The sequence below is a fragment of the Sebastes fasciatus genome, chromosome 1, assembly GCF_043250625.1.
Source record: "Sebastes fasciatus isolate fSebFas1 chromosome 1, fSebFas1.pri, whole genome shotgun sequence".
In the NCBI taxonomy this organism is placed as follows: Eukaryota; Metazoa; Chordata; class Actinopteri; order Perciformes; family Sebastidae; genus Sebastes; species Sebastes fasciatus.
In genome coordinates this window covers 10,038,962-10,065,414 of record NC_133795.1, presented here as the reverse complement: position 1 = coordinate 10,065,414, position 26,453 = coordinate 10,038,962, and the positions used below count along the sequence as shown (strand labels likewise).

General features: G+C 39.7%; 2 protein-coding genes across 2 annotated transcripts; both read right to left on the bottom strand.

Moving 5' to 3' along the window:
* Window positions 1-1,303: 1,303 nt before the first annotated feature.
* drd5a (dopamine receptor D5a) lies at window positions 1,304-7,130 on the bottom strand. Its single transcript, XM_074621442.1, has 2 exons — window positions 6,757-7,130; window positions 1,304-5,696 (listed from the first exon to the last, which is right to left on the bottom strand). Exon 2 carries the CDS (start codon window positions 5,670-5,672, stop codon window positions 4,209-4,211), a length of 1,464 nt encoding a protein of 487 aa, XP_074477543.1. The 5' UTR covers window positions 5,673-5,696; window positions 6,757-7,130; the 3' UTR covers window positions 1,304-4,208.
* Window positions 7,131-10,723: 3,593 nt separating this feature from the next.
* otop1 (otopetrin 1) lies at window positions 10,724-20,787 on the bottom strand. The gene is made up of 6 exons (XM_074651097.1): window positions 19,504-20,787; window positions 18,017-18,153; window positions 17,619-17,677; window positions 17,315-17,445; window positions 13,714-14,621; window positions 10,724-12,069 (listed from the first exon to the last, which is right to left on the bottom strand). Exons 1-6 carry the CDS (start codon window positions 19,892-19,894, stop codon window positions 11,899-11,901), a joined length of 1,797 nt encoding a protein of 598 aa, XP_074507198.1. The 5' UTR covers window positions 19,895-20,787; the 3' UTR covers window positions 10,724-11,898.
* Window positions 20,788-26,453: the final 5,666 nt, after the last annotated feature.

The following is a 26,453-nucleotide window of genomic DNA, read 5'->3' as shown; positions in this document are numbered from 1 at the left end:
TAATGAATCTTGTTTGTCATGCTGTACATGAACATACTGCAGCAAATGGCTCCCTGATGATGTGATAATGTAGGCAAGGCAACAGGCAGTTAATTGGCACAGACTTTATTTCTCTTTATTCTTTACAGATGCAATATGCATCTTTTTGCCCTCAAGACAAGAAGTGAATTGTTAATCCTGCCATGAGGTTGCCCAACACATCTCTTCCTTAAAAAATAAATAGCTTTGAGCCTGAGGGTGAAATAGAAAGCATCCAAAATAAAAGTCAATTTCAGCCAAATGGTAGGATTGGAACATGTAGGTTGAGATGAATGTATTTATTTTAGGGCTGTCAAAGTTAATGCGATAATAACGTTTTAACGCCACTAATTTCTGTAACGCATTAACGCAACTTGCAATTTTTAGGTTGTAGCGACTCAGTTGTAAAGCTAGAGTGAAGATACTGGTATCATATAAAACTAAAAAACCTAAGGAATCCAGTTGTACCAACCATGTCATACTAGCTTGTTGAGAATGAGGCTAAATAACGCTCCAAACTTACGCTAAATTTTGGCAAGGAAAAACTCACATGGCCATTTTCAAAGGGGTCCCTTGACCTCTGACCTCAATGAATGTGACCAATGTTATCAATGTGAATGAAAATGGGTTCTATGGGTACCCACGAGTCTCCCCTTTACAGACATGCCCACTTTATGATAATCACATGCAGTTTGGGGCAAGTCATAGTCAAGTCAGCACACCGACACACTGACTGGCTGTTGTTGCCTGTTGGGCTGCAGTTTGCCATGTTATGATTTGAGCATATTGTTTTATGCTAAATGCAGTACCTGTGAGGGTTTCTGGACATTATTTGTCATTGTTTTGTGTTGTTAATTGATTTCCAATAATAAATATGGACATACATTTGCATAAAACAAGCATATTTGCCCACTCCCATGTTGAAAAGAGTATTAAATACTTGACAAATCTCCCTTTAAGGTACATTTTGAACAGATAAAAAATGTGCGAATAATTTATTTAGATATTTATGTTTTTATTCACATACAAAAAGCTGCATTTTGTGTGTTAACCCACGTGTGCCAAGACGAGATGGAAAGTGAAGGGATTTTCAGTGGGTTTTCTTTTTTTCTGGCAGAAAGACTGAACTGACAGATGCTGTTGGCAGTCAAACAAAGAGGTGGTTACTGATGTATTGTGTTCTTTCACTGGCTTTAGAGTTTCTGTAGAAAAGTATTGATACTGGTTCAAAGACAACCAAGCTACGTATGAGTACTGTCCAAGAAGAAGACGCCAAGAACAGAGCTGCTTCTTCAGGGTGTGCTCTTTTTTTATTACTTTACATACATACACATCTCTTATCAGCAGGATTCAGGCCTTTCTGCCCCCCGCCAGAAGAATATACCATCTGTCTGAACCTGTGGAAGACAGGTCAGTTTAAAAGGAGTGTCCTGGAGGAGCAGCAGCGTTTACACAACGCACACCACGTAAACATAATGTCCTAATCGGTCTGAGTCCACTCAAGACTTCTCTGCCAACATTTCCCGTCTCTCTCTCTGCTGTCAAACTGTCTGACAGAAGGCAAACTGCTAACAACGAAAAAAGTTTTAAAGGAATAAGGGGTCAGAGCGGATATCATATGCATGAGAGTAAAGTCACTGCTGAGTACGGGTAAAATGAAAGTTAAAGGGTGAAAATCCTCCATCCATGCTAAGTTTGTCCACTTGTGAAAGACCATAAACATTAAATGTCACCTTCAGGAAGATACCAGAGCACTCTGTTCCTCTCAGCATGACAGCATTTTATTAGACAAATGATGACACACTTCACTGTTTAAAGGACAGTAGTATACATTCAGATCAGGTCATCTGTACAGTACAAAGATAGAGAGAGGAGATGTTGGAGAGGTGATGTATGACATCCAGTTGTGTGCGTGTAGGCTTTCTATAGCAACAATTCCTCTAGTTGAAACGCCGTAGCCTTATTGTGCCAGAGTTATTGATTCACTCCTTGAAATCTTTGGTCATTCAGGACAGCCTTGATGCTTTCTTTTCTTTTTGTTAGGTCAACTGTGGTTGATAAAGCTGAACCATTCAGTAGTTTTGGCCTCAATGAGAAAAGAAAAGGTCACAGAAAAAGAGTCGCAGTTTTAAAATGACTGCTGGTTCTATAGTCAAAAATCATTTGATTTAAATAGATTTCCAGTGTAAACAGGCTCACTTTTACACATTTATAGCATTAGGTTTTGTGCCTTTTTACGTCATGTTTTTAGTCCATCAAAGCCTCGATCAACAGTCCATATGGTGCAGAGGAAGGTGTGCTGGAGAAGTCACTAGGGTGGGAGCAGCGGGTAAACACTTTAATACTGCATTTTGGCATAGGACACATTCCTTTCATGTCTCAAAACTCCTTCCTTAACTAAGATAAGGCGCTGAAAATGACTGCATTTGAGTAGAACTATCTTGGTTGCACTTGTCTGTAAGGCTTCCCCTCAGGTTTCATACTCAGTGGATATGCGGGCACTGGATACACAAGGTTTTTAAAGCAGCAAAAGGTTTTCTATTATCCTCAAGTTTTTACAAACATTTTTTTTTATTCCCCTCCTCCAAGTGGATGGACATGATGGGACACGGACGCTCCAAGTAAAGCCTTCCGGTAAACAACAGCTTCAACTACACCGAACCTTTTGGACACACAGACTTCACTTGTCATGTAAATAAACACCTACACATCACTTTGTTTTCAGAAACAGGACAACAACATCACATGTCATAACATGACGCAAAGCGACTGCAGGGTTTGGCCTGGTTGGTGGCTACAGAGACATGCGCCCTGCCGAAGTGTCCATGAGCAAGTCACCATGCTCCAAGGGTTAGCTGCTCAGTATAGCTCAGTATAGACCCATGTGTAGGGATTCCCCGTAGAGAGCAGCTTCTGGGACAAAAGGAGGTCGAATGAACGATGACATTATTATCAGTATTAGGGGTGTGACGAAATATCGTGCCACGAAATATCGCGGTATAAAAAATGTGACGATATGCATCGTCGAGACGAAAAACTGGATGGCGATATTAGGGCATAATAGGTATAACTTCTGTGTCGGAGCTCCACACACATCAACACACACAGCGCAGTCAGTGAACAGCTGATCAGAGAGGCCGCGTTGGAGAGATGAGTTGACGCTACGCTCGCTGCTAAGTGCGATACAACTTTGTTATTACACCTGTTCAACAAGCATAAACACGATGAAACGGTTAAACATGGAGGAAAACAACGTTTCGATCTGTTCTGTCCGCTGTCTCTCATCCACCGCTGCTGTTTACACAAACACAGTGCGTTAGTTCGGTGGCCAACAACGCGTTATAATATCGTATTGTATAGAGATCGTGAACACCCATGATTTGCATAAACTAGACTAGCCCTCAACTTTATGCAAATGAGGAGCGGGCGTCGTGACGCTCCGTTTCTCGAATCGCGACACCACGCTGCCAGAATGCATTGCACGGCTGCTTACATAGACAATGAATGGGAAGCATGGAAAGCACGGAGGCTGTGGACACGTACCATAACAGCGCGTTAGCGCGTTGGCTCGGCGGCTAACAGCGCGTTATAATATCGTATTGTATCGAGATCGTGAACACAATATCGTGTATCGTATCGTATCGTGAGCTGAGTGAATCGTCACACCCCTAATCAGTATACATCCAAATTACGCACGTTGGCTCGGCGGCTAACAGCGCGTTATAATATCGTTTTGTATCGAGATTGTGAACCCAATATCGTGTATCGTATCGTATCGTGAGCTGAGTGAATCATCACACCCCTAATCAGTATACATCCAAAATGAAGCACGTTGGCTCATTGGCTCGTTGGCTCGTTGGCTCGTTGGCTCATTGGCTCGTTGGCTCGTTGGCTCGTTGGCTCGTTGGCTCGTTGGCTCGGCGGCTAACAGCGCGTTATAATATCGTGAACCCAATATCGTGTATCGTATCGTATCGTGAGCCGAGTGAATCGTCTCACCCCTAATCAGTATATATCCAAAATTATGCGTGTTGGCTCGACGGCTAACAGCACGTTATAATATCGTATTATACCGAGATCGTGAACCCAATATCGTGTATCGTATCGTGAGCTGAGTGAATCGTCACACCCCTAATAATCAGTATACATCCAAAATTACGCAACGGGAAGACACAAAAAAGTTTGGAGAGTCAGTGTAATCCATTAGGTGTGAACGGTGACATCCTGTCGAGACTGATGTCTGCCTCGCAGTCCTCCAAGTCACAAACCGAGTCGGTGGCGTTCTCGTCGTTGTTGTGTGAAAACTGTGAAATCCTGTCAAACGTCTCTTCGTGCTCGATACATTCAACCACGTTGGGGATCATGTTGACGTACGCGTTGGCGATCTCCTTGTGGATGAGCGTGTCTTGATTGTAGGAGACCAACTCGTTGCTGATGTTGACCGTCTCCACCGGCGTGTTGGAGCAGAAGTTGCGGCAACCCAACAGGCTGGCAAAGGCCTTCCTGAACTCTGCATTAAAGGCGTAGATGACGGGATTCAGCGAGGAATTCGTCCAGCCGAACCACACGAACACGTCGAACGTCGTCTCGCTGACACACGGCAGACCCGCGTCACGATCCGTAGCTGGTCTGTCACAGAACGGCACCATGCAGTTTAACACGAAGAAAGGTAGCCAGCAACACACGAACACACCCATGATCACAGAGAGAGTTTTAAACACTTTGGTTTCCCGTCTAATGGATGTTTTCAAGGTGTTATGATGTTGGCACTCGATCCTGTTCGTGCGGCAACTTTGCGCGTGTTCCGCCGCTCTCTCCAGCGACGCGATTCTCCTGATCTGTATCTGTGCAATCCGGTATATTCTGGTGTAAGTCACAATCATAATCGCCACGGGGATGTAGAAACTTATCAAAGAGGAGGAGATGGCGTACTCTCTGCTTAAACTGGAGTCGCAGTTCTCTACTATCGGCAGAGAAGAGTTGTTCGTCCCAGCTGCTGCGTCCGCGTCACCAGTGGCTTTGTGCCAGTTCAGCTGCACCGGTATGAACGAAATGAGCACAGACAACGTCCAAGTGACGCTGATCATAACAAAAGCAACTCTCTGTGTCATTTTCCTCTCGTAGCGGAAGGGGCTGGAGATGGCCCAGTATCTGTCTACGCTGATGATGCACAGGTTTAGGATGGAGGCTGTGGAGCACATGATGTCAAAAGCAACCCAGATGTTGCAGAAAGATCCAAAAGGCCAGTATCCTGCAACCTCTGCAACAGCTTTCCAGGGCATCACCAGCACGGCCACGAATAGATCCGATAGTGCCAAGGAGACGATGAAAATGTTGGTGACTTTGGTGCGCAGGTGGCGAAAGCGCAGCACCGCGGTGCAGACCAAGATGTTGCCCAGCAGAGTCCAGAGGATGAGGAGAGAGAGGAGACATCCAGTCACAGTGCGAGACACCAGATCCTTACCAGAGTCTTTTGTCGCCTCTGTTTCGGTTGTGTTCCACATAGTCTCTCCGAGGTGTGCAGCCGGTGCAGAGTCACTGCTCTCCTGCTGCACCGATGAGAGATACTTGGCTGGGTTCTCCATGTGAGAGTGCCTCTTCAGGTAAAACTGCAGTCCATCATAGCTCCTCCGTGCATAGTTGTCATCAGCCATTCACCGTGTTGTCCGAGAGATGATCTGCAGAGCCACCCAGAGCACATGCACTGTTAAGAATTGCTGTTAATTTACAGCAGGATTTTCAACAGTATTAACTTGTACTTGCTAAAAAACAGTGCTTTACTGTTAATACAAAAGAAAACCTGTTAAATTACATTCTTAAAAAACAGCACTTTACTGCTGATCAACTCTCTAAAGTATCATCAGTAACAGTTTCATGCATTATTTTTTTAATTCTGGGACCTGATCTGCACATGTGAGGCTTGTATATTGTACATGATTGTAAAATTAGTGAATTAGCTCTGTTCTTCTCTCACATGTTGTTATGGTTTGCATTCTGTGCTTGTAGCAGCTACAGACACACATTTTTGGGAAAAGTGTCAACAAGTCTATTATAGCCTTTTTCCTAACAAGTGCCTTTAATTGTATGTAGTGTGACTATTCCTATGTCTGAAACCTGCTAAGTCTATTCATCTAGGCAAAAAATAATGTTTATTAAAATGTATGTAAAAAATACAACTTAAATAGTGCATTAAAACAAATCAGTAAGATAATGTAAAAGAAAGGTGGAAAAACAGCTATATCTTTAAACAGTAAATTAAATGTAAAATACTGTGAAACTAATTAAAAAAAAACTGTTCAAACTGTATTTTTCATTAACAGTACAAAGCTGTAAATTTCAGCGAAAGTATAATAATGTTAAATTTACAGTAACATAAAGGCAACCCTGCTGCCAGTTCTTTACTGTTATTTTACTGGGAAATTCTTAACAGTGTGGGTCTGCTGAAGGGATTCACTCAACATGTTCACACCCAACATCAGTTTAGCATTATAGCTACTAATGCTTGCAAAAAAAAAACATAATGTCCTTTATCAGTTCAAGTTCAGCTACAAAAAGAAATGGAAAAACTGGAGTTGCCAGATTTCCAACAGGAAAACTGATCTGAGTCTTAAAATGCAGAGAGAGTCAACTCCTCCTGTTTGCTATAGATCTCACCTCCTCTTCTCCTTAAGATGAATTTCCTCTCAAATCCAAAAGCATTTGCAGACCAACTACACAGCAACTCTTGAGCAACCTTACCTTTATCCCTGAACCTTTGCAATATATTTCCACTTTGTGACCAAATGTGGTCACAAAGAAAATGTTCCACTTTGTGTCCAGCCTGATGTGGAGTGCAAAACAGACAGAAAAAAAGAGAATTGATCGCCTTAAAGCTGCTGAGCCGCTGAGCGACGTGCCAGGTGCGCTGAGGCTGAGAGGCTGGAACGCAGCGCGCGGTGGAGAGCGCATGTTGCAGCCTTTATTCCAGGTCCGGTCTTCTGACCTGGATACCTGTGTGTGAATCTCTCAGTCCGAGGTATCCTGAGCGCGGTGTGGGTGCTGCTGCAGCCTAACGCACACTAACCTCACCAGGGCTGCGCGCACAACAGCATCACGCCTCCTTTTGTGGGAGGTGTTACTCACAACATGGCACTGCGTTAGAAATGGTAAATGGACTTGCAGCATTCACCCATTCACACACCCATTCATACACTGATGGCAGAGGCTGCTAAGGTGCCAACTTTGCCCATTAGGATGTAATCTAAATCCCATTCACACACCGATGGCTATATGCCTTTGGGAGCAATTTGGGGTTAAGTGTCTTGAGGGTTGTGAGGAAGCTCTAAACATTTTTGAGGGACTCCAAAAGTGCGTTATTACAAACTCTAAATCGAATAAGAGATGTCTTACCAAATTATGGATCCTCTCCATGCGCATTAGACATCACACCCACACTGCAGTGACAGGAGTAACAATATGGAGTTTTTTTTGTGCAGGATCAGACTGTTTGTGAACTGCAAAAAAGACAAAAAAGGGTGCATTTAAATGTATTGTATGTAGTGTATAAGTTTTTTTTTTATTTAACCTTTATTTAACCAGGTAATACTCATTGAGATTAATAATATATTTTGCAAGAGAGACCTGGCCAAGACAGGAGTATTTTAAAGACATACATTAAAGTTTCAGACGCCACAACATAAAACAAATGCAAAATAAATACATGGCATAATATCATACAAAACACATTAAAATCAAGTGTTTGAAGCCAACGTTAAAGTTGAAAGTATTCAGAAACACAGACAGCTCCCGATTGACTCTGCTTCTAGGTCTTTCATTAATGTTTTAAATTCATCACAAGTAATCAGATTTCCCAGTTTCAACTTAGCTTGCAGCTTTTCCAAAACCCAAACAGGTCACATATTAGTTATAATCAAGAGGAGGACCTGAGAACTGACTCTCACATGCAGTTTAAAGTAAAAGCACTGACAGAGAGCTGTCCATGGTGCTGAAAAAGAAAATGCTTTTATATTCCTTTCAGCAAGCAGTAACTTCACGTATCTATCTATCTATCTATCTATCTATCTATCTATCTATCTATCTATCTATCTATCTATCTATCTATCTATCAAATAAGAGCTGTCTACCAATTATGGATCCTCTCCATGCGCGTTAGACATCACACCACACTGCAGTGACAGGAGTAACAATATGGAGTTTGTGGAGTTTGTGCAGGATCAAACTGTGTGTGAACTGCAAAGACGAAAAAAGGGTGCATTTAAATGTATTTTATGTAGTGTATAAGCATTGCAGACACACCCAAACAGGTCACATATTAGTTATGATCAAGAGGAAGACCAGAACTGCATGTGAGACTCACATGCAGTTTAAAGTAAAAGCACTGACAAAGAGCTGTCCATGGTGCTGAAAAATCAAATGCTTTTATAGTCCTTTCAGCAAGCAGTAACTTCATCTATCTATCCATCTATCTATCTATCTATCTATCTATCTATCTATCTATCTAACTATCTATCTATCTATCTATCTATCTATCTATCTATCTATCTATCTATCTGTCTATCTATCTATCTATCTATCTTTCAACCCAAACTCTTTTAAAACACATATTCAGCCTGATATGATATGATATGATGCCATTTTAATTTGTGCGCCTTAATGAGAAAAAAAGTTCAAGTTTCAAGTTTCAAGTTTATTTGTCATATGCATTTAAAAGTACAGTGTACAGTGGAATACAATGAAACGCAATGAAATGCATTTTACCCTGGTACACTAGATAAATACTACAATAAATAAGACAATAAAAGGGTTTTTGAATCAATCTTTTTCAGACTACTGGTGGTTGTTTGGAGGTCATAGCTCACCCCACCTTCTAGAGTTAATCATGAACAGGTGAGTCACATTCACATTCTCAGCGGGCATGTTGAGCCAGGAGCGCAGCAGTGTGCAGCAGCAGCAGCAGCAGCAACAGCAACAGCAGCCTCTGTGTGCAGCAGCAGCTTCAGCAGCAGCAGCAGCAGCAGCAGCAGCAGCAGCATCATCATCAGCAGCAGTGTAGTTTCCGGCTTTGAGATGTCACGGATATTTTTAGATGTGTCTGCGTGCCTGTCAAATCGTTGTGACACTACGTCAAAATAATCTCCCCGACGCCCGATGCCAAACTCTCTGGAGTAGGCTAACCTATAATCTCTGGATGTCAGGAGGCGACTTGTGCCCGGCGCAAACATTTAATTCTTTACATACAGATGTTTTCCACAGCAAAAGCGAATTCATGTGTGGAAAGATCAAAAGTCCGATGCCTATATGGAGCTGTTTGTCTGACCAGTTGGCACAGAGGATGATGTCTCAGTTTATGCAGAATGTTATTGCTGCATTTCAGAAATATCAAACCATATGAATTAAGTTATTGTGTGTCAATATTTATATTCTAGATAGGTGATCATTAGTATTTAATATAAATATCGCAACCTAAAGGCACACATTTTTATTTTTTTCTTAGTTTTTGTTGGTGTTTTTCAAGGTTATTCACATATCAACAACATATACATTTTTTTTTTTTAAAAGAATATCTGTTTATTATTCTGCATACTTTTGTTTCCCTAAATTCAACTGCATGTGTTTATTAAGATTTTTGTAAGAAGTGAAGAAATGCTGGTGCAATAATCCAGATGTAGTTGCATATATAGTACAGGAGCTTCTGGACTGTCCCATCAAACTCCTAAAAAAACATAATACGTGGCGCCATCCTGTGGTGTAAATGTGTACTACAACTGCTACCTTTATAGACCTTTTTCAAACTTTACAACACAAACATCCTAAATGGGTCCCTTTGTACTTCCTGTTGCAATGTTTGTTAATGCAGCAGCTGACAGGAAGTAAACATGGACCAAATCTGTTGCCCTAGCAACAGAATGGAATTGAAACAGTTGTAAACATTCCAAATGTGTCCCAGTTTATTTCCTGTTGCAGTGCATGTGAATGACATCAGCTGACAGGAAGTAAACATGGACCCAAGGTGGGTCTATTCGGTGAAAATGTTCAGGAGTCAGTAAAGAGATCATCAGTGAGAAGAAGAGCAGATAACATACGAGATGTGACATACTGTATGAAAAAAAGAAAACTATTCTTTATTTCAATAGGCAAAAGATATACATTCATCACTATTGTACACATCATTTCATATGAGCACCGTTTCATTGGAATTTCACAAAGTCATATCACAGTGTCTTTGAATGATGATTTTGATCAGCATGACTGTATTTACAAAGATTATAGAATATTGCAGTTTGCACCTAAAAAAAATAACAAGGATTTTTTTTACCACAAGTTGGCACATAGTGAGAACACATACCGCGGATAGCACCAGGTTGAGAACTGACTGGAATTATACATTGATCTGATATAAAGTTGTACAGTACAAGCATACAGTTAAATCTCTGTTTTATATATTTAAAAAAGAAAAAAAAAAGTAATGTCACAGACTGGGATGTTTTTTTTTTTGTTGCTGATCTTTCAGGTGTAAACATACAATCTCTGGTCTGGTGTAGCAACATGTATCTTATATTGGTGTAATATGGTGCCTTCAAATGAAACTTGTGTTTAAACATGGGAAGTCGTGAACACGATATGCTTGGTGTTCAAGTGGTTGAGCCATGAGAACACCGCTGCTAAGCAACGGCAATATTAACACTACTGTCAGCGTGTAATAATGACAGAGGAAAAAGATGAAGTCGTTGGGAATATCAACATTTTTCTCAGACATAAAAGAATAATACAACTAAAATTACAATATATTAACTTATTATGCACCAACAAATTTACTTTGATGGCCTCCGCCACGTCTGACAACGTCAACAAACGTGTCACAAGTCGTGAACTCTGAGCTTTCAGAAACTTTCAACTTACGAGGTTGTGAATAAAACAAGATGAGGGCGTAAAACACGGTAAACACGACCCCATTTGAAGGCACCAATAATCCTGGAACTATTCTGAAAAAAGACTCCCACTTTTAACAATATAGATTTCCACAATATTAAACGGTTTCATGTTAACATACATGAATTCATTGTAATCAGGGATAGATTTGTTATCTCACCTAATATTTCGCAATATAATGTGGATACAGATACTCCAGTATAACCCCAAAACAGTGCTACCTAGTACCATCATTTTGATCATAACTTACCATTCAACTTGACAGAACAGAGAATCAGCATACAAAAGGACATCGATGAACCTTAAATGACCGAGAGAGGCCGAGAACTATAGTCCAACTCATAAAGATTATTCACAATATAGTGCTAAGGATTGTCACTATCTTTGTAGCTCAAGTGTTGCATTAAACTTGATCTACTAAGAGAAGTAAATGAGAACTGTATCCATATATGAACATTTCACATGCAGATAAAATAGGGGTCAAGTGGTACACCAATGCACTTGTGGCTCTGTTGAATACAGTACTAGTAGATGTTTGAGACTAACAGGTGTTTCAGTAGCTGTAGTATTATTCACATACAGCATATACATGATGAACCATTGAGCAAAACCTACTGAAATGTGACTACTGAACAAAAAGCACAAAGGGCTCTTTTGAAATTCTTGAAAGCAAAGGTCCTTTTCATCACCATTTTTAATTAACAAGCCTTGTCTTATTCAATGTAATTCTTCAAGGAACGTAGGTCTAATAGGTTCGTCCTACTCTGTCAAACCCCCCACACTGAGGGATCTACGTTTTGTTTGTCTCCGCGGCTTGTTTTCAAGTCTGTTGGAGTGTGACCCAGACTGCCTCCTGAACGGCTGACCTGCGCTGTGAGACACTCTCGGGAGCCGGCGGTGACAAGTGTTCTTGTGCATGTTATCTGGCTTCGTCAGTCATCTGTTATCCTGTCAGACCCGGCGGAACACCTCGAAGAGGGAGGCGACTGAGTGCATGCGGTAGAAAAGGTTCAAAGGAATGGCGAAATTGAGAACTGTGGTCCATATGCTGAAGCCAAACGTCTCCTGTTCCAACCCATTGTCGTACTGTGGCCGGCAGCCAAAGGCAGGAAGGATCCACAGCTGAAAGAAAGAAGTCAAATTAGTTAAACCTGAATTCATTGATTTTTTTTTTGCCACTTGGGGGCAGCACAAGAAGCTGTACACACAACACTGACATATTATCGATTTATGAAGTTGTTAGCAAACAGTTGCCTATTTACACATCTAGGAGACGTGGAGCAACATTATCAGTCTGGCAACTTTCACTCTCGCTCAGCTCTGATTTGGTCTCAACCTACTCTTACAGGAAATAGCTGCCTCTTTAGTGGCTGAATACTCCACTATGTTCACTAGCTTGTTGCTGATTTTGTCTGTTTATTGGGCAGGTAACATACAATAGTTTTTCAGAGCAGCTGCCAGCCATGTCTGGAAACAAGGTTGATGAGTGTGGTGAGAGTATGGATGTATAATAAGACGATACGGTGCCGCCACTCAGCCTTGTTTCCAATTTTGTCCAGTGGTCACTTGCTGTATTGCAGCGAAAAATCCCACTGCGGCCCAAAAAGCATTTTCCCCATGGACCACAAGTGTAAAACTGTTGTCAGAACACTTCAAACTGCAAACAAGGTGGATTATGACTCTTTCTATAATGAATTTTTTAACCATGGAGGTTTTATAATTGTAAAATTTTCCTCAAGGCGAGAAAAGCTATTTTGTTATCTGCGACGTCATCACAATGTAAAGCTTATGAGACGAGCGGGAACTCGTGGGCGGGACCAGCGGGAGAAACATCTGCATATTAAGTGGGCCGCATAGCCCGGAAGTAAACCCGGCAGCTAGGAAACTTTTTTGCCGTACGCGCCAAGTGAGTAATTCTCATTGGACTGAATAGGCGCCATCTTGGGGTCCGGTATCCGGTGCTTATCCATGGATGAGACTGAAAACAAAAACAATGAGCTGAAAGAAGCTAAAACGCTCCGCAGAGCTGAGGGGAACGGCAGAGTTGGTTGATAATTCTCTGTGGGTTTGTCGCTATGAGCGACCCCTTTCATGTTACATATCGTCATTTGAGCCGTTGTTAGTATAAAAGTAATGATTAGAGCAGCTTTAGAACAACAATCTGTAATTGATGCATCTGATAAAAAGACAGTCTGATTAAAAAAAAAAATTTTGGAAATCACATCTGATTTAAGTTGTAATTTTAAAGGTATAGTGTGTAAGGTCTGGCGGTCTCTAGTGGTGAGGTTGCAGATTGCAACCAACTGAAACTTCTCCTGTGTGCCAAGCGTGCAGCAGAACTACGGTGGCCAACACAAAAACCCGAATGGCCCTTTCTAGAGCCAGTGTTTGGTTTGTCTGTTCTGGGCTACTGTAGAAACATTCACGGAACATTCTCTTCACGCCGCCGGCTCCGTGAAGAGGACCAGCTTCATATGTAGATATAAATGTCTCTTTCTAAGGGCACGAAAACACAATGATTCATATTTTCAGGTGATTATACACTAAAGAAAACATACTTATTAATATTATAATCCATTTCTGCCAAAAGATACCCCTAAATGCTACACACTGTTCTTTTAAGTAAGCATTGAGTTAATAAGATATATGTTTCAGAGAGTTGATTGCCATTATTTACATTGTTGTTTTTACACAAGAAAACTTACTTCAACCTAATTTCATCACATCTACATTTAAATGATCAGGTTGACAAGTTCAACTGCTTACCGAAATGTTGCACATTATGAGGAAGACAGCGATGTTCTTGAGGATTTGCCTCTTTATATTTAGGGGCTCTTTTACTTTGTTTCCAACAGTCAGCGGCACCTCCGAAGGTTTCCTCGGACATCGGTACACCTGTCCGCTCTCCTCTTGCTCGTTCTCCATGGTGACACAGGCTCTGTCTGGAGTCTCGTAGGCTCGGTTGATGATGCCGTTGTACGGCGGCTCCAAAGAGGACGTCACCGAGAAGATTTCTGGAGCGGCCGGTAGCTCGGGGTCCTCCCTCTCGCCGTCCTCTTGCTGGCGATACAAAGACTCTACGACGAAGAGGTTCTGGATGTACTTCTCCAGCACAATGAGCAGAGAGTATATGAGGTTGGTCCAGCGGTAAGGAGGACTGCTGTTAGCACCTAACACGGCCACTATGCTGCACCAGGACATGAGCCAGGAGCCGATAGAGGACCCAAACAGCAGCTCCGTGTCCAGCTGTCTGGACGGGTTCTTGGAGGTGTCCAGCGGCATATGGTCCGCTCGATATATGAGCAAACCTGAAGCGCCAGCAGAGCACATGAACACCAGCATGACGATGCCGTAAATGTAGAACATGGAAATGGCTGACTGGCGCGTTTGGAGGGATTCCTCTACATGGGTGATGTAGACCACCAGGATCCCGATAGTGCTGGCCAGTGCAAGTAGACCCAGAATGGGGCCTAAGGTGAGGCCCTGGGTTTTGGTCGCCAGCCTCTTCCGATTTGAAGAAAGGTCAATGGTTCGTCCAATGTTCTTCCACATGACGAAGAGCATGGCGGAGACGAAAATGTGGTACTCGACGTTGAAGGGATAGAGATAGAAGAGGCTGCTGGAGAACATGGAGCAAGTGCTGGTGGTGCAGTTACAGTGGGGCTCTGAGTGCACTGCAAAACAAAGAAAAACACATGCAAATTCAGGAGAAATACAATATATTTGTGCTGCCCTACATAACAATACCACATCCATCTATCAGGACATCCTACTATACTGGCAGGAAACCAAAAATATCAATCGTAGAATTGTTTGGTCTATAAAATGTCAGAAAATGGTGAAAAATGTCTATCAGTGTTTCCCAAAGCCCAAGATGACGTCCTCAAATGTCTCGTTTTGTCTATTACTCAAAGATATTCATTTTACTGTCATAGAGGAGTAAAGAAACCAGAAAATATTCACATTTAAGAAGCTTGAATCAGAGAAATTTTGACTTTTTTTCTTTAAAATTACTAAAATCGATTAATTGATTAGCAAATTAGTTGGTGATTAATCTAATAGTTGACATCTAATCCATTAATCGTTGCAGCTCTATAGTAAATATTTAATAGACTAATAATGATGCATTGGATCTCACAAGTTCATCTCGATAAAATAGACTCAACGTAGAACATGGCGATACTTTACTGTGTACAAAATGACAGTGGTGACCACACCGAATGAATGAAAACATTTTGTATCTAGGTCTTCCATCTCTAAGTAATTTAATTTCAACAGTTTTTTAAACTGTCAAATATGAATGGACTGAAAGCCTTGAGGCAAAATTATAACTACTGAACCGTTTACTCTACTCCAATCTAATCTTAAATGTTTCAAGAGAATCACTTTGAAATGCAGATTAGGTTTGTTGACATCCTTTTGCTCCAGTGCAATCTTATTTACACAGTTATACACAGTCTGTTGTGGGAAGAGGGAGCATCGGAAGCCCACATGTCTATTCATTAAGACAGTGTTTCCCAACCTTTTTGGCTTGTAACAAAGCAATGCCATTCACAAGGAAAAGGAGCAAAGATAGATGATGATCTGAAAAAAAATAAACAGTTTGTGTGGCAGATAGATCGCATTTATAGTCTTGTGACTGCGATTTTTTGGACCCATTGTGGGGTCACTGCCCTAAAGTAATGCCAACCAAATCATCTGGATCACCACAACAACGAAGCCAGAAAGCACTATATCTCAAAGCTCACACTAAATCTAAAGCAAAAGACGGCCCTTTAAACGGTAACTTTTGTGTTTTTAAACCCTTTTTGTGTCTAAGTGACTAATAGCAAAGACAATCTCTAAAATTGATCCAGTATTGAGGGAGATCGCTGTAGACGGCAGCTGCTCACGGGCTGCAATATGGTGGTATTGGGGCAAGCTGGCACCGTCATTTACGTCCACTAAAAGTGCTTGTTTTTGCCATGACAGGCTCTGATTGTTATTATAAGTGTCTGACATTGTGGTCTCGCTCAAGGAGAAGACTCGTTCTGAAATCTGGCGAGGTGACGTGTTGCCAGAAGACAACGGTGGAAGAGTGGAATACATCCATGCCGGGCAGAGTTTGTTGTATTGGAGTAAAGAAAGTGTAGGTTAGTGTTATCTAAAAAGATTTTCAGTGTCATCGCTGAATATTTAGATGATTTCGACAATGTGGATGAGGTCTTTGAATTCGATGGCCGCCCGGGTCCTTTTCTATGATGTTGTCAGACACTTATAATAACAATCTGAGCCTGTCAGTGGCGAAAACAAGCACTTTTAGCGTAACGTTACATTGACGCTGCTCACTTGCCCTCGCAACTTGTTTCGCAGCTGCTGTTTACAGCGCTCTCCCTCAATACAGAACCAGTTTTAGAAATGTTTGTCCCCATTTGTCACTTAGGGTTGAAAAATACCGAAGTTACCCCTTAAGTTGCTTCTTTTAGGATTATTTATGGTTTGCCTCACCACCACTTGGCAACCAGGACCCTTTTTAGCCACTTTTTGATTGACAGTGTTTTTAATGCTTTTAGATTTGTGATGAAACTTAAATTTGAAGCTCAAATCATTTTGATGTCGGCGGCCTATAAAATTAAAAGTGACAATCATGTTTGTTTTATAATACAAGTATGGGCTATGTTTTGCAGCACAAAGCTTCATTATAAATCCCTAACTCACCTCTTGGTGGTCAATATTCATTAGTCATATTCTACTGATTTTAATTGGAAATTTCACTCATTCGCTGAAAGTCTGAGCAACTTAGTTGGTGATGACAATGCACTTTTTATACTTACTCCTCGTCAAGCCCACCACCACACGCTATGGTAATGCCCTTTAGAGATCCCCCCCCCCCCCCCTTGCACCCTCCTACCCCTCACCCCCCAGAGGCCACCACTGTGGTACTGCAGCCTTTAATTAAAAATTGAACAACAGTCAGGGTGCAGCCAGCCTCACAGTCAGCCGGATATGAGGAGGAGCAGCCGAACCCCCCAACCCTAGGCTTAGATGTATCAGTTACTGTAATTGCAGCACCCTTGGGAGTAAGCAGCCTGGGGACAAAGCCGTCTGAGGTCAAGCGGGGGGTTGCCAAGGAGGGTGGTGGTGGCTGAAGTGTGGGTAACGGGCCGGGGAGGGGGCCTCAGCACTACCGACACTGTGTGCCTCCTGAAACCTAATAGAGAGACGTTCGATACAAACAAGACCCACTGGGCTGCCGAGCTAACCTCCCTTCCCCTCTCAAACCCTCCTCTCCTTCCTCTTTTTCTTTCATCCATTGAAGTGAGCTCTCAAGTGGACTATTGTACTTGTCTTCCAGGAACAAGCCAGCAATCAACCCCTTGGCCCTTACCGATAGTGAGGTTTCCGTAGCCCAGGGCAGAGAGCCTTCGCTTGTGGTTGTTCAAGAAGTGCTCGGCCTCTGACATCACGCCGTTGCACCACAGCAGGAGGTTGGTAAAGACCGCGTGGATGACACCAAATCTGAGGAGACAAACAAGGTTGATGAGCAGTCGTCTAACAGCATGTGTCAGTGTCGTGATAAGGGTCGCCATGCATGCAGAAAATTCCATATTTTGCATATTCTTAGTCGCTGGTGAGATGTTTCATGATATTAAAACGTGTTGTTAAATTGTAATTTGACATATTTTACATACCTCTCAAATGTTTCAAAGCTCTTGATGACATCCTTGATGTGAAACCAGAGAAAATGCACCTAAAAACAAAACACCAAAAACAAGACACAAAACCTTAATATAAAAAGCAAGACAAAACATTATCTAAAAACATATCTTACAGACCGCATAATCGACTTAAGAATGATTTAAATCCCTTTTACCAGAAGGATTTCCCTCGTCAGTTACACTCAAATAACATGGACAATGACAGGATTATATTGTTGCAGCAGCTCTGTACTCGCCTCAACAACAAAGAGCACATTATCCACAAGACCTACCTGGTTAAGTGGTGCACAGAAGGAAAAAAAAAGACACAGTGTCTAACACTGCTGAAAGATTATCACTTTATTGAAATGAAAGTGGGGTTGTAAACTTACCTGTGCTATGGTGTGAGTTGCATGGATGACAGGATATACCCCGAGCACAGCCGACACACAAGACTGGTATCCAACATAATACCCGATTCGGAAAGCGTCCATGATCAGTGAAAGGAGTGCAAGGAGAGTCAAACCACCTACCAAGAAAAAAATAAATAAAGATCAAGTTATTACTGCCACTTTGGTTATAAAAAACTATATATTTTTTAAGGTTTTCTTTAATCTGTCAAACACAAACCCTTCATTCTGGTAGAGATTACAGTTTAGCTTCTGTCATTGGCCAACCTGTGGCAGCCTCCTTTCAAGCAGCTCACAACAAGAGTATGCTCAGACTGGCCAACAGCATCTCTTCTGATCCCTTACATGTTTTAAATGGGGAATATCAACTTCGGCCCTCCAAGAGGCGATTCAGAGTCCTTACATTTAACCTGCATCAGGCTAAAGAACGCTTTTGTCCATCAGTCCATCTTGTTGCTAAATAATAATTAATGTGCTGCTAAAGACATGTACATCCAGAGGACAGATGGCCATTTTGTAATGGGTTATGTATGAATAATTGTGATGTGTTTTGGTTGTTTTTTTTGTCTGATGGGTCTTACTGGTCTGTCTGTCTATGGTAACAGTGTGTCTATTGTATGTGCACTTTTTCTCAAACTGAGCTGCCTATGGATGCAAAATGAATTTCAGTGCAAACTGACATTAAAGTTGTATCGTATCGTATCGTATCGTATCGTATCGTATTGTATCGTATCGTATCATATCTCCAAACGCATGAAAAAGAATAACATCAATGTTATTCTTTTTCATGCGTTTCATGCGTCTGTCCCGCACCAGGATGTACCACATCATCCAGATCAGTTGGAGGATCATGAGGCAGGTGACGAAGGACAGCAGGTGCGGGACAGACAGAAGAACACCGAGAAAGATGTCCACGTCAAATGCGTAAAATGGCACATTGATGTTATTCTTTTTCATGCGTTTGGAGATACGATACGATACGATACAATACAACTTTATCGTCAGTTTGCACTGAAAATAAAGTTGTATCGTATCATATCTCCAAACGCATGAAAAAGAATAAAGTTGTATCGTATCGTATCGTATCTCCAAACGCATGAAAAAGAATAACATTGATGTTATTTTTTTTTCATGCGTTTGGAGATATGATACGATACAACTTTATTTTCAGTGCAAACTGACGATAAAGTTGTATTATATCGTATCGTATTATCTCCAAAACGCATGAAAAAGAATAACATCAATGTTATTATTTTTCATGCGTTTGGAGATATGATACTCCAAACGCATGAAAAAGAATAACATTGATGTCAGTTTGCACTGACAATAAAGTTGTATCGTATCGTATCTTATCATATCTCCAAACGCATGAAAACGAATAACATTGATGTTATTATTAATAATATATGATGTGCCATTCATTTTTACACATTTATCTTGCGCGTAATAATCTTCCCAAAAACACTCACCTCTTATCCAGCATGTGGTGGCGTGCACATCTTTCTCGGTCCTCGTGTTCTTCTGTCTGTCCCGCACCAGGATGTACCACATCATCCACATCAGCTGCAGGATCATGAGGCAGGTGACGAAGGACAGCAGGTGTTCTTCTTTAACAGAGGAGGTGTCGTGGTGGTGCGCGACGGCCAGCATGAGAGAAACACCGATGAGCAGCACGTTGGTGCCATACTGACCACTGAGGATCTCTGCGCTCTTCCTCGGATAATCCCCAGACAAAGTGTGTTTCAGTTTGCTGAACATCTTCTTGTCTTGCTCGGAGCTGGACGACGAGGATGAGCTGTGGCAGTACTTGTTCAGGCACATGATATCCAGGCCGTTGTGCTCCACCATGGTTGGAGACATGCAGGAAAAACCGCAGACAGAAGAAGAGTATGAAGTCCAAGCTATAAGAGCATTTGTGGATGGCCAGGTGCCTCACCTGTTGCTATACAAGGTGGGGATTCAGACGAATAGGTAGCGTGCCAAACATGCTCATTCAATCTTTACAAGGTCCGGCTCAGTGGACACGCATAGTCTCAATGTCCAGCCTCAACGAGGATGGACTTCATAGATGTCATCTTGTAACCCTGAAACTGAAATATCTGGGAGAAAAAGATGGATTGCGTTTCAGTCTTTGGTGATCCCAGACCCTTGTCCTCTTGAAACTCCCATATGTTTCAGAGAAGCAGAAACACTAAGCAAGGAATTATCCACAATTATAAAAAAAAAAAAAAAAGAGCTTCGTCCAAATTCCACCTCTTCGGAGCAGCTTGCCAGACAGTCTTTCCAAGTCTACCTGAAATCCTCTCAGGTGTTGCTATCGGGTGTTTTGAGCGAGCAGGCCTGGATGAGATAAAAGGGAAGATGGTGTTTCACAAAACCTGCGATTTTTACAGGTTTGGAGGCGAGGAGTGACCTGCCTCAAAATCCAAGTGGCACCTCCTCAAATCCGTATGTCCACTGTGGTGAAAACTTTCAAGCTCTCAAGTTGAAAAGAAGAAGAATCAGATTTCACAATGGCTTTTTGTGAGGGGATGGATGTCAAGCTGAGAGCATCAGCACTGAAAGCTCTTGTGGATATGACCATGTGACCTCAGATAAATAACGTGGGCGGATGAGGGAAATCAGCATAACAATTGAAGGACTGGGGTGATTGGTGTGATGTGGATTTAGCCACACTGTAAAAAAAAAAAAAAATGTTATATTTTTTTTCAAGAGATTCTACATTTTTTTGTCTGTATTTTAAGATGACAGAAAAAGAAACGTAAAATTTACATGTTTCATTTGTGATTTATATGTAAATTGTCTTAGATTTACAGTATTTTTTGTAATCACAATCGTTATTATCTGTATTTAAGCTTTTCTTGATAATTTTTAAAGATAATTATTCTGTTTTTTAGAGGTTTATGACTCTATTTTAACAATTAATTTATGTTAGAAGAAAAGGATTTCATGGAATTCTAGAAATATTTCTTATAAAAATACAGATTTTTTTGCAAAACTTCTAAGTTATTGTAAATTTGGCCTTTTGCAACATAAAATGGTCTTAGATTTACGGTGTATGACTATTCTAACAATAAATATATGTTAAAAGTAAAATATTTCTTGTAATATTACAGTAATAAAGGCTAATTATAAAGATAATTACTGTGGGTTTTTTTTACAGATTATTTATGTTAATTAACGGACAGTATTTTTCCGTTTTTTAACAGACATTTTCTGGCGCCCCTGCTGCCAGACAATTTCTGTTATTTTACACTTTATTTTTACAGTGCAGGGATGAGAATGATTATCAGGGCTATTTAATCATTAATTTAATTAATTTAAAAGTGAAACACAGTTATAGTGAATGGATACAAGCAGCTCAGTGGCTTCACAATAGCTCCTATTCTGCTTGAGGAGTCTTCTCAGTCCCTCTGGACTCCTGAGTCAGCCTGGTGGACTCAATAACCCATTAAAAAAAAACTATACAGGCCATTTGGGGCAAGTGGTTTAAAAAGGGTTAGAGTCCCTACATGGATATTTGGTGGTTAATTAGTGCAAAAAATAAATGGTAACTCGTTAATATGAACAACAACAGCCCTGATTTATTCATATTAATTTCCGAAATATTATTTTTATACTTGTATTAGTATCCATTAATATTAATTTCCCACATACAAGGTCAAATTAGGCTATGTAAAAACGATGCATCTTTTATTTGTATTTATTTATTTTCATTATTATTTTTATTAATTTATTTTTCATATTTATTTCTATTTCTATTTTTTCATTATTATTTTATTTATATTTGTATTTATTAATTTTCATTATTATTTTTATTTTTATTAATTTTTTTTCACATTTATATTTATTTCTATTTTTTCATTATTATTTTATTTTAATTTTAATTTATTAATTTTCATTATTATTTTTATTAAAAAAAATATTTCTATTTTTTCATTATTATTTTATTTCTATTTTTATTTATTAATTTTAAATATTATTTTTATTTATATATTTTATTTATTTTCACTATTATTTGTATTTCTTTTTTTGTATCATTATTTTACATTTATTTAAGTATTAATTATTAGGCTAGTACTTTGTCAAAGATTGCGTTTTTATTTGTGTTATGTTCAAAATTCAATAAAAAGTATTATAGTTCAACTATCAGGTCTGTTTGTTTTCCTTCAGTAGCACATCTGAGATCGTGCGCATGGCACGTGGAGACACCAATCTTGACGCGCAACTGTTGTGTTGTTGATGTCGTGCATTCAGATGTGTTTTGAAGTTGGTTAACAGTGAAATATGGAACACAAATTTGCTTTAATTCAACTTTTCTTTCAACCTGAATCTTAGCTTAGAGGCCCATTAACGAGCCTATATGTCGTCACGAGGACTGGAGAGATGACGATGATGAAGCTGTGCTCCTTAACAGCTTATCAGCAGCTGAGTATCGACTTCTTGATCACTGAGAATCAGCGCCATAAAGAAAAAGAATAAGATCGATTCATTATCAGGGAAACTTTAATGGGCGATCAGAACATTTTGATTTAATCTGTCAGTGCTTAAATCTCCTCTCCCTTGTTCACTTCACCAACATCCCCAAAGAAACCTCAGTGAATCTGAGAGCGGCTTGAGGAGAAATCAATAAGTGTGATTTAGATCTTTAAAAACATTTTTTTTCTTATAGCTGAAGATCAATTTGAGGTACTCTGAGAATCTTATAAAATCTATAATCATCTTTTAAATGTGATACAATATTATAGATCAAAGAGCCCAACAGGTATTTCAATTTAGCTTTAATTACTTAGAAATCTGCATGATTACTTCTGATACTTCTTGATAAATATGTACTTTTAATTAAATACAATTTTAAATGCAGTCTGTTTAGTATATTTATCATTACCTTTTTAAGAAAGAGTACTTCATCCACCACTGGCATTACCTACACTGCTGTATGTTGAACATCTATAATCAAACACACTGGAGGAAGAAGTCAAACTGAAAGGAACAATGTAAGAAGCTTAACTTTTCCAAATGTATAATATCTCAGACATTTCTCTGTTTTCTATGGGTACTGAGGATTAAATAAAAAATTCAAAAAACAGTTTTCGTGACAAACGGGCCTTTAAATTCCGGTAAATGGGGTCCACAAAGTTCAGATAATAATAATAATATATTGAGCAAAGGCTTTTGTTATAGAATGACATTTTCTAAATACAACTTTACTTTTTTTTTTTACTGTAATTTAATCCTGCAGCTGTAGTGAGTATTGTTGTTTGGGTCACATTATATTGAGGGGTGCTTCTGCAATGTGTGTAAACTGGAGTGGATAAAACAATTATAAACACAAATATATAGTCAGTACCATCAATAACAGCGGTTGCAAAAATGAACATACACCTGCATCAACATCCCTGTGACAGTGTAAAAAACTGAGCATTATACAATTCAAAACATTAAATGTATTACTATATATTATATAAGGCTGTCAAAGTTAACACGATAATAACACATTAACCCAAATTTGTTTTAACGTCACTAATTTCTTTAACGCAACTTGCGAGTTTTAGGTTGTAGAGGACTCAGTTTTAAAGCAAGAGTGAAGATACTGGTATCATATGAAACTATAAAACCTAAAGAATCCATCGGTACCAACCATGTCATAGTAACTTGTCTCGAGGGAAGATAAATAACGCTCCAAACTTGCACTCAATTTTGGCGAGGAAAAACTGGCATGGCAATTTTCAAAGTTGTCCCTTGACCTCTGACCTCAAGATATGTGAATGAAAATGGGTTCTGTGGGTACCCACGAGTCTCCCCTTTACAGACATGCCCACTTTATGATAATCACATGCAGTTTGGGGCAAGTCATAGTCAAGTCAGCACACTGACACACTGACAGCTGTTGTTGCCTGTTGGGCTGCAGTTTGCCATGTTATGATTTGAGCATATTGTTTTATGCTAAATGCAGTACCTGTGAGGGTTTCTGGGCAATATTTGTCATTGTTTTGTTTTGTTAATTGATTTCCAACAATAAATATATACATACATTTGCATAAAGCAAGCGTATTTGTCCACTCCCTTATGTTGATAAGAGTGTTAAATATTTGATAAATCTCCCTTTAAGGTACATTTTGAATAAATAAAAAATGTGCAATTAATTTGCGATTAATCACGATTAATTATGGACAATCATGTGATTAAATATTCAAATCGATTGACAGCCATAATATTCTAATTATGGAGCTTAGTCTGTATTATACTTAGGTTAAATGTAGTGTTGATAATATGTGTAATAGGTCCGAAAGTGCAAAAGAAATCTTTACAAAAGGAAATGGTGATCAATTTTCATCTTGGTCACAGAGAAACTTTGCATCTCATAATGTTGCAGTTTTTAAGGATTTGTTCGAGGTTGTGCTTTATCAAGCAATGACAACAATTTTAGTAAGTAGTGAAATTAGTTATAAAAGTTTATTAAAGAAAAAGACATTTTACAGAATATGAATAGAAGTTTTTACATTCTTCATCACAAACTGCTCAAGAAAAAAGAAAAAATAATTTAAAATCTTTTTTGGTTAAATGGTGGAACACACAATCCGATGCTTACACACGTTTCTCTACATATAAATACAAAAAGCCATTTTCACAGAGGACATTTTAACATGTCACAGGAGGATAAGTACAGGTGTAAATCAAATTTAAATAAAAAAAATAACAATGGGTGAATGACATTTAGCTGCTTCAGGATCCCTCAGGGTATTAGCAAACCCTCAGGGTTGCCAGGGAAACGAAGTGAATGGATTGTGAAAAACTTTAGATTTTGTTTGCAAAATGCATGAAATATAAATTAATGGTCTTATTTGTTTTTCTTTGGTAAGGGACCATGGTATAAGCGAGATAATGCCCGACGAGGTGTCCATTATCAGGAAATAATGGATTAAGTGGAGGCCAGAATTGTCTAACGGGCAGCGAGTATTCACCCAGACCATAGTATAACATGTCCCGTCACAATCTACAACCATCTCCTGTCATTTTTCTGTTGCCTACAAAGTAGTGAGAAAATCAGCTTGAGGCGCGAGAGACTGCCTCTTTGATGGAGCGCAAGAGCGAGCTAGTGTCGATATGGTAGTGTCCAACAATGCAATACAACTGCAAGAAATCAGGGAAGGACTATTGCAGACTATTTTTCAAAAACACACAGAGTAAGCACAATACACACATGTCCTTTCACGATCTGGATCAAGGAACTGGTAAAACAATATGTCCAAGTAAGTGTGTTACAGGTCATTTTCATGTGTATTGCATAAATAACATCTATATGTTTCACTGTTACACTGTAACAGTATATTATTTGACCCTTTGTAGTCCTTTTTCACAGCAGCCATCCTGACATGTCATTGCAGGGTAAACACAGGTGTAACCGTTATATATAATTATGGTCCTATTCTATTTATTGTGTCACAGCCATTCCAGTGAGCCAATATGCTATTATAATCCAATATATAGACTACCAGGGCCATAATTCATGTTATTAATTACACCTGTGTTTACCCTGCAATGACATGTTAAGACGGCTGCTGTGATAAGGGCATATTATTTACAGTGAACATTTGAACTTTAGGCAGATGAAGAGTATATGTGGATGAGGCAGGTTTCTACCTAAACACAAGGAGGTGAAGGTGAAGGAATGTGATTGGCCATCGTGCCACCATTACCTTCACTGGACAGCGTACTTACTGTAGCCTAGACCAGTCGTTCCCAAACACTGAGTCGGAACCCACAGGATATTTTATTTAGGGTCGCCAAATTAATTTGCAGAATTTCTTCTATAGTCTTTTATTTAACATTTATATCTGCAGTAAACCTTTGAGCCACATGAGGGAGCCTAAATATTCGTATTGTTCTGATAATTGTAGCATTGTTTTACTGATGAGGAAAAAAACGAGAGCCCGTTAACTCTGCCTAAATGCATTCATTTGGTCTCATTTATAAAGTATCAAACGTGTTTATGTTTTCAATAACACATGAATAAAACAAAGTTGTGATTTATCAAACGTATATCTCTTCGAAGTGGCTGGTTTTACCTATTAAAATATATAATATATAATTTAAGGTGATGCCGAAATGGCAGTAAAAATGGTCAGGAACGTTCAGTTGTGCACAAATTCACTTTTCTCACCATTTAAAGATAAGGCCTATTGGGTTGTGATGTCATTTTTTAAAAAGTGGGTCCCCAGAAAAAAAGTTTGGGAAACGCTGGTCTAGACTTTACAATGTCTGTTGTATATTTTTTATTCACAGTATTTTCTATATTTCAAGCTTTTTCTTTCAGAATCTTGTATAGCTACAAAGTGAATGTGATGTATCTTAAGAATAAACCTGAACTTTCAAAAGAGAAATGTTGCTGACTGAATGAGTTTTAAAATGTTGCATG

What these genes read in the sequence shown, in the direction of transcription:
- drd5a (XM_074621442.1), bottom strand. Translation starts at nt 5,672, where the DNA reads ATGGCTGATGACAACTATGCACGGAGGAGCTATGATGGACTGCAGTTT.
- otop1 (XM_074651097.1), bottom strand. Translation starts at nt 19,894, where the DNA reads ATGTCTCCAACCATGGTGGAGCACAACGGCCTGGATATCATGTGCCTG. An exon ending in AGCTTTGAAACATTTGAGAG is followed by an intron (nt 17,446 to 17,618) that starts GTATGTAAAATA and finishes TTGTCTCCTCAG; the next exon opens with ATTTGGTGTCATCCACGCGG. An exon ending in TCATAATGTGCAACATTTCG is followed by an intron (nt 12,070 to 13,713) that starts GTAAGCAGTTGA and finishes TCTTTCTTTCAG; the next exon opens with CTGTGGATCCTTCCTGCCTT.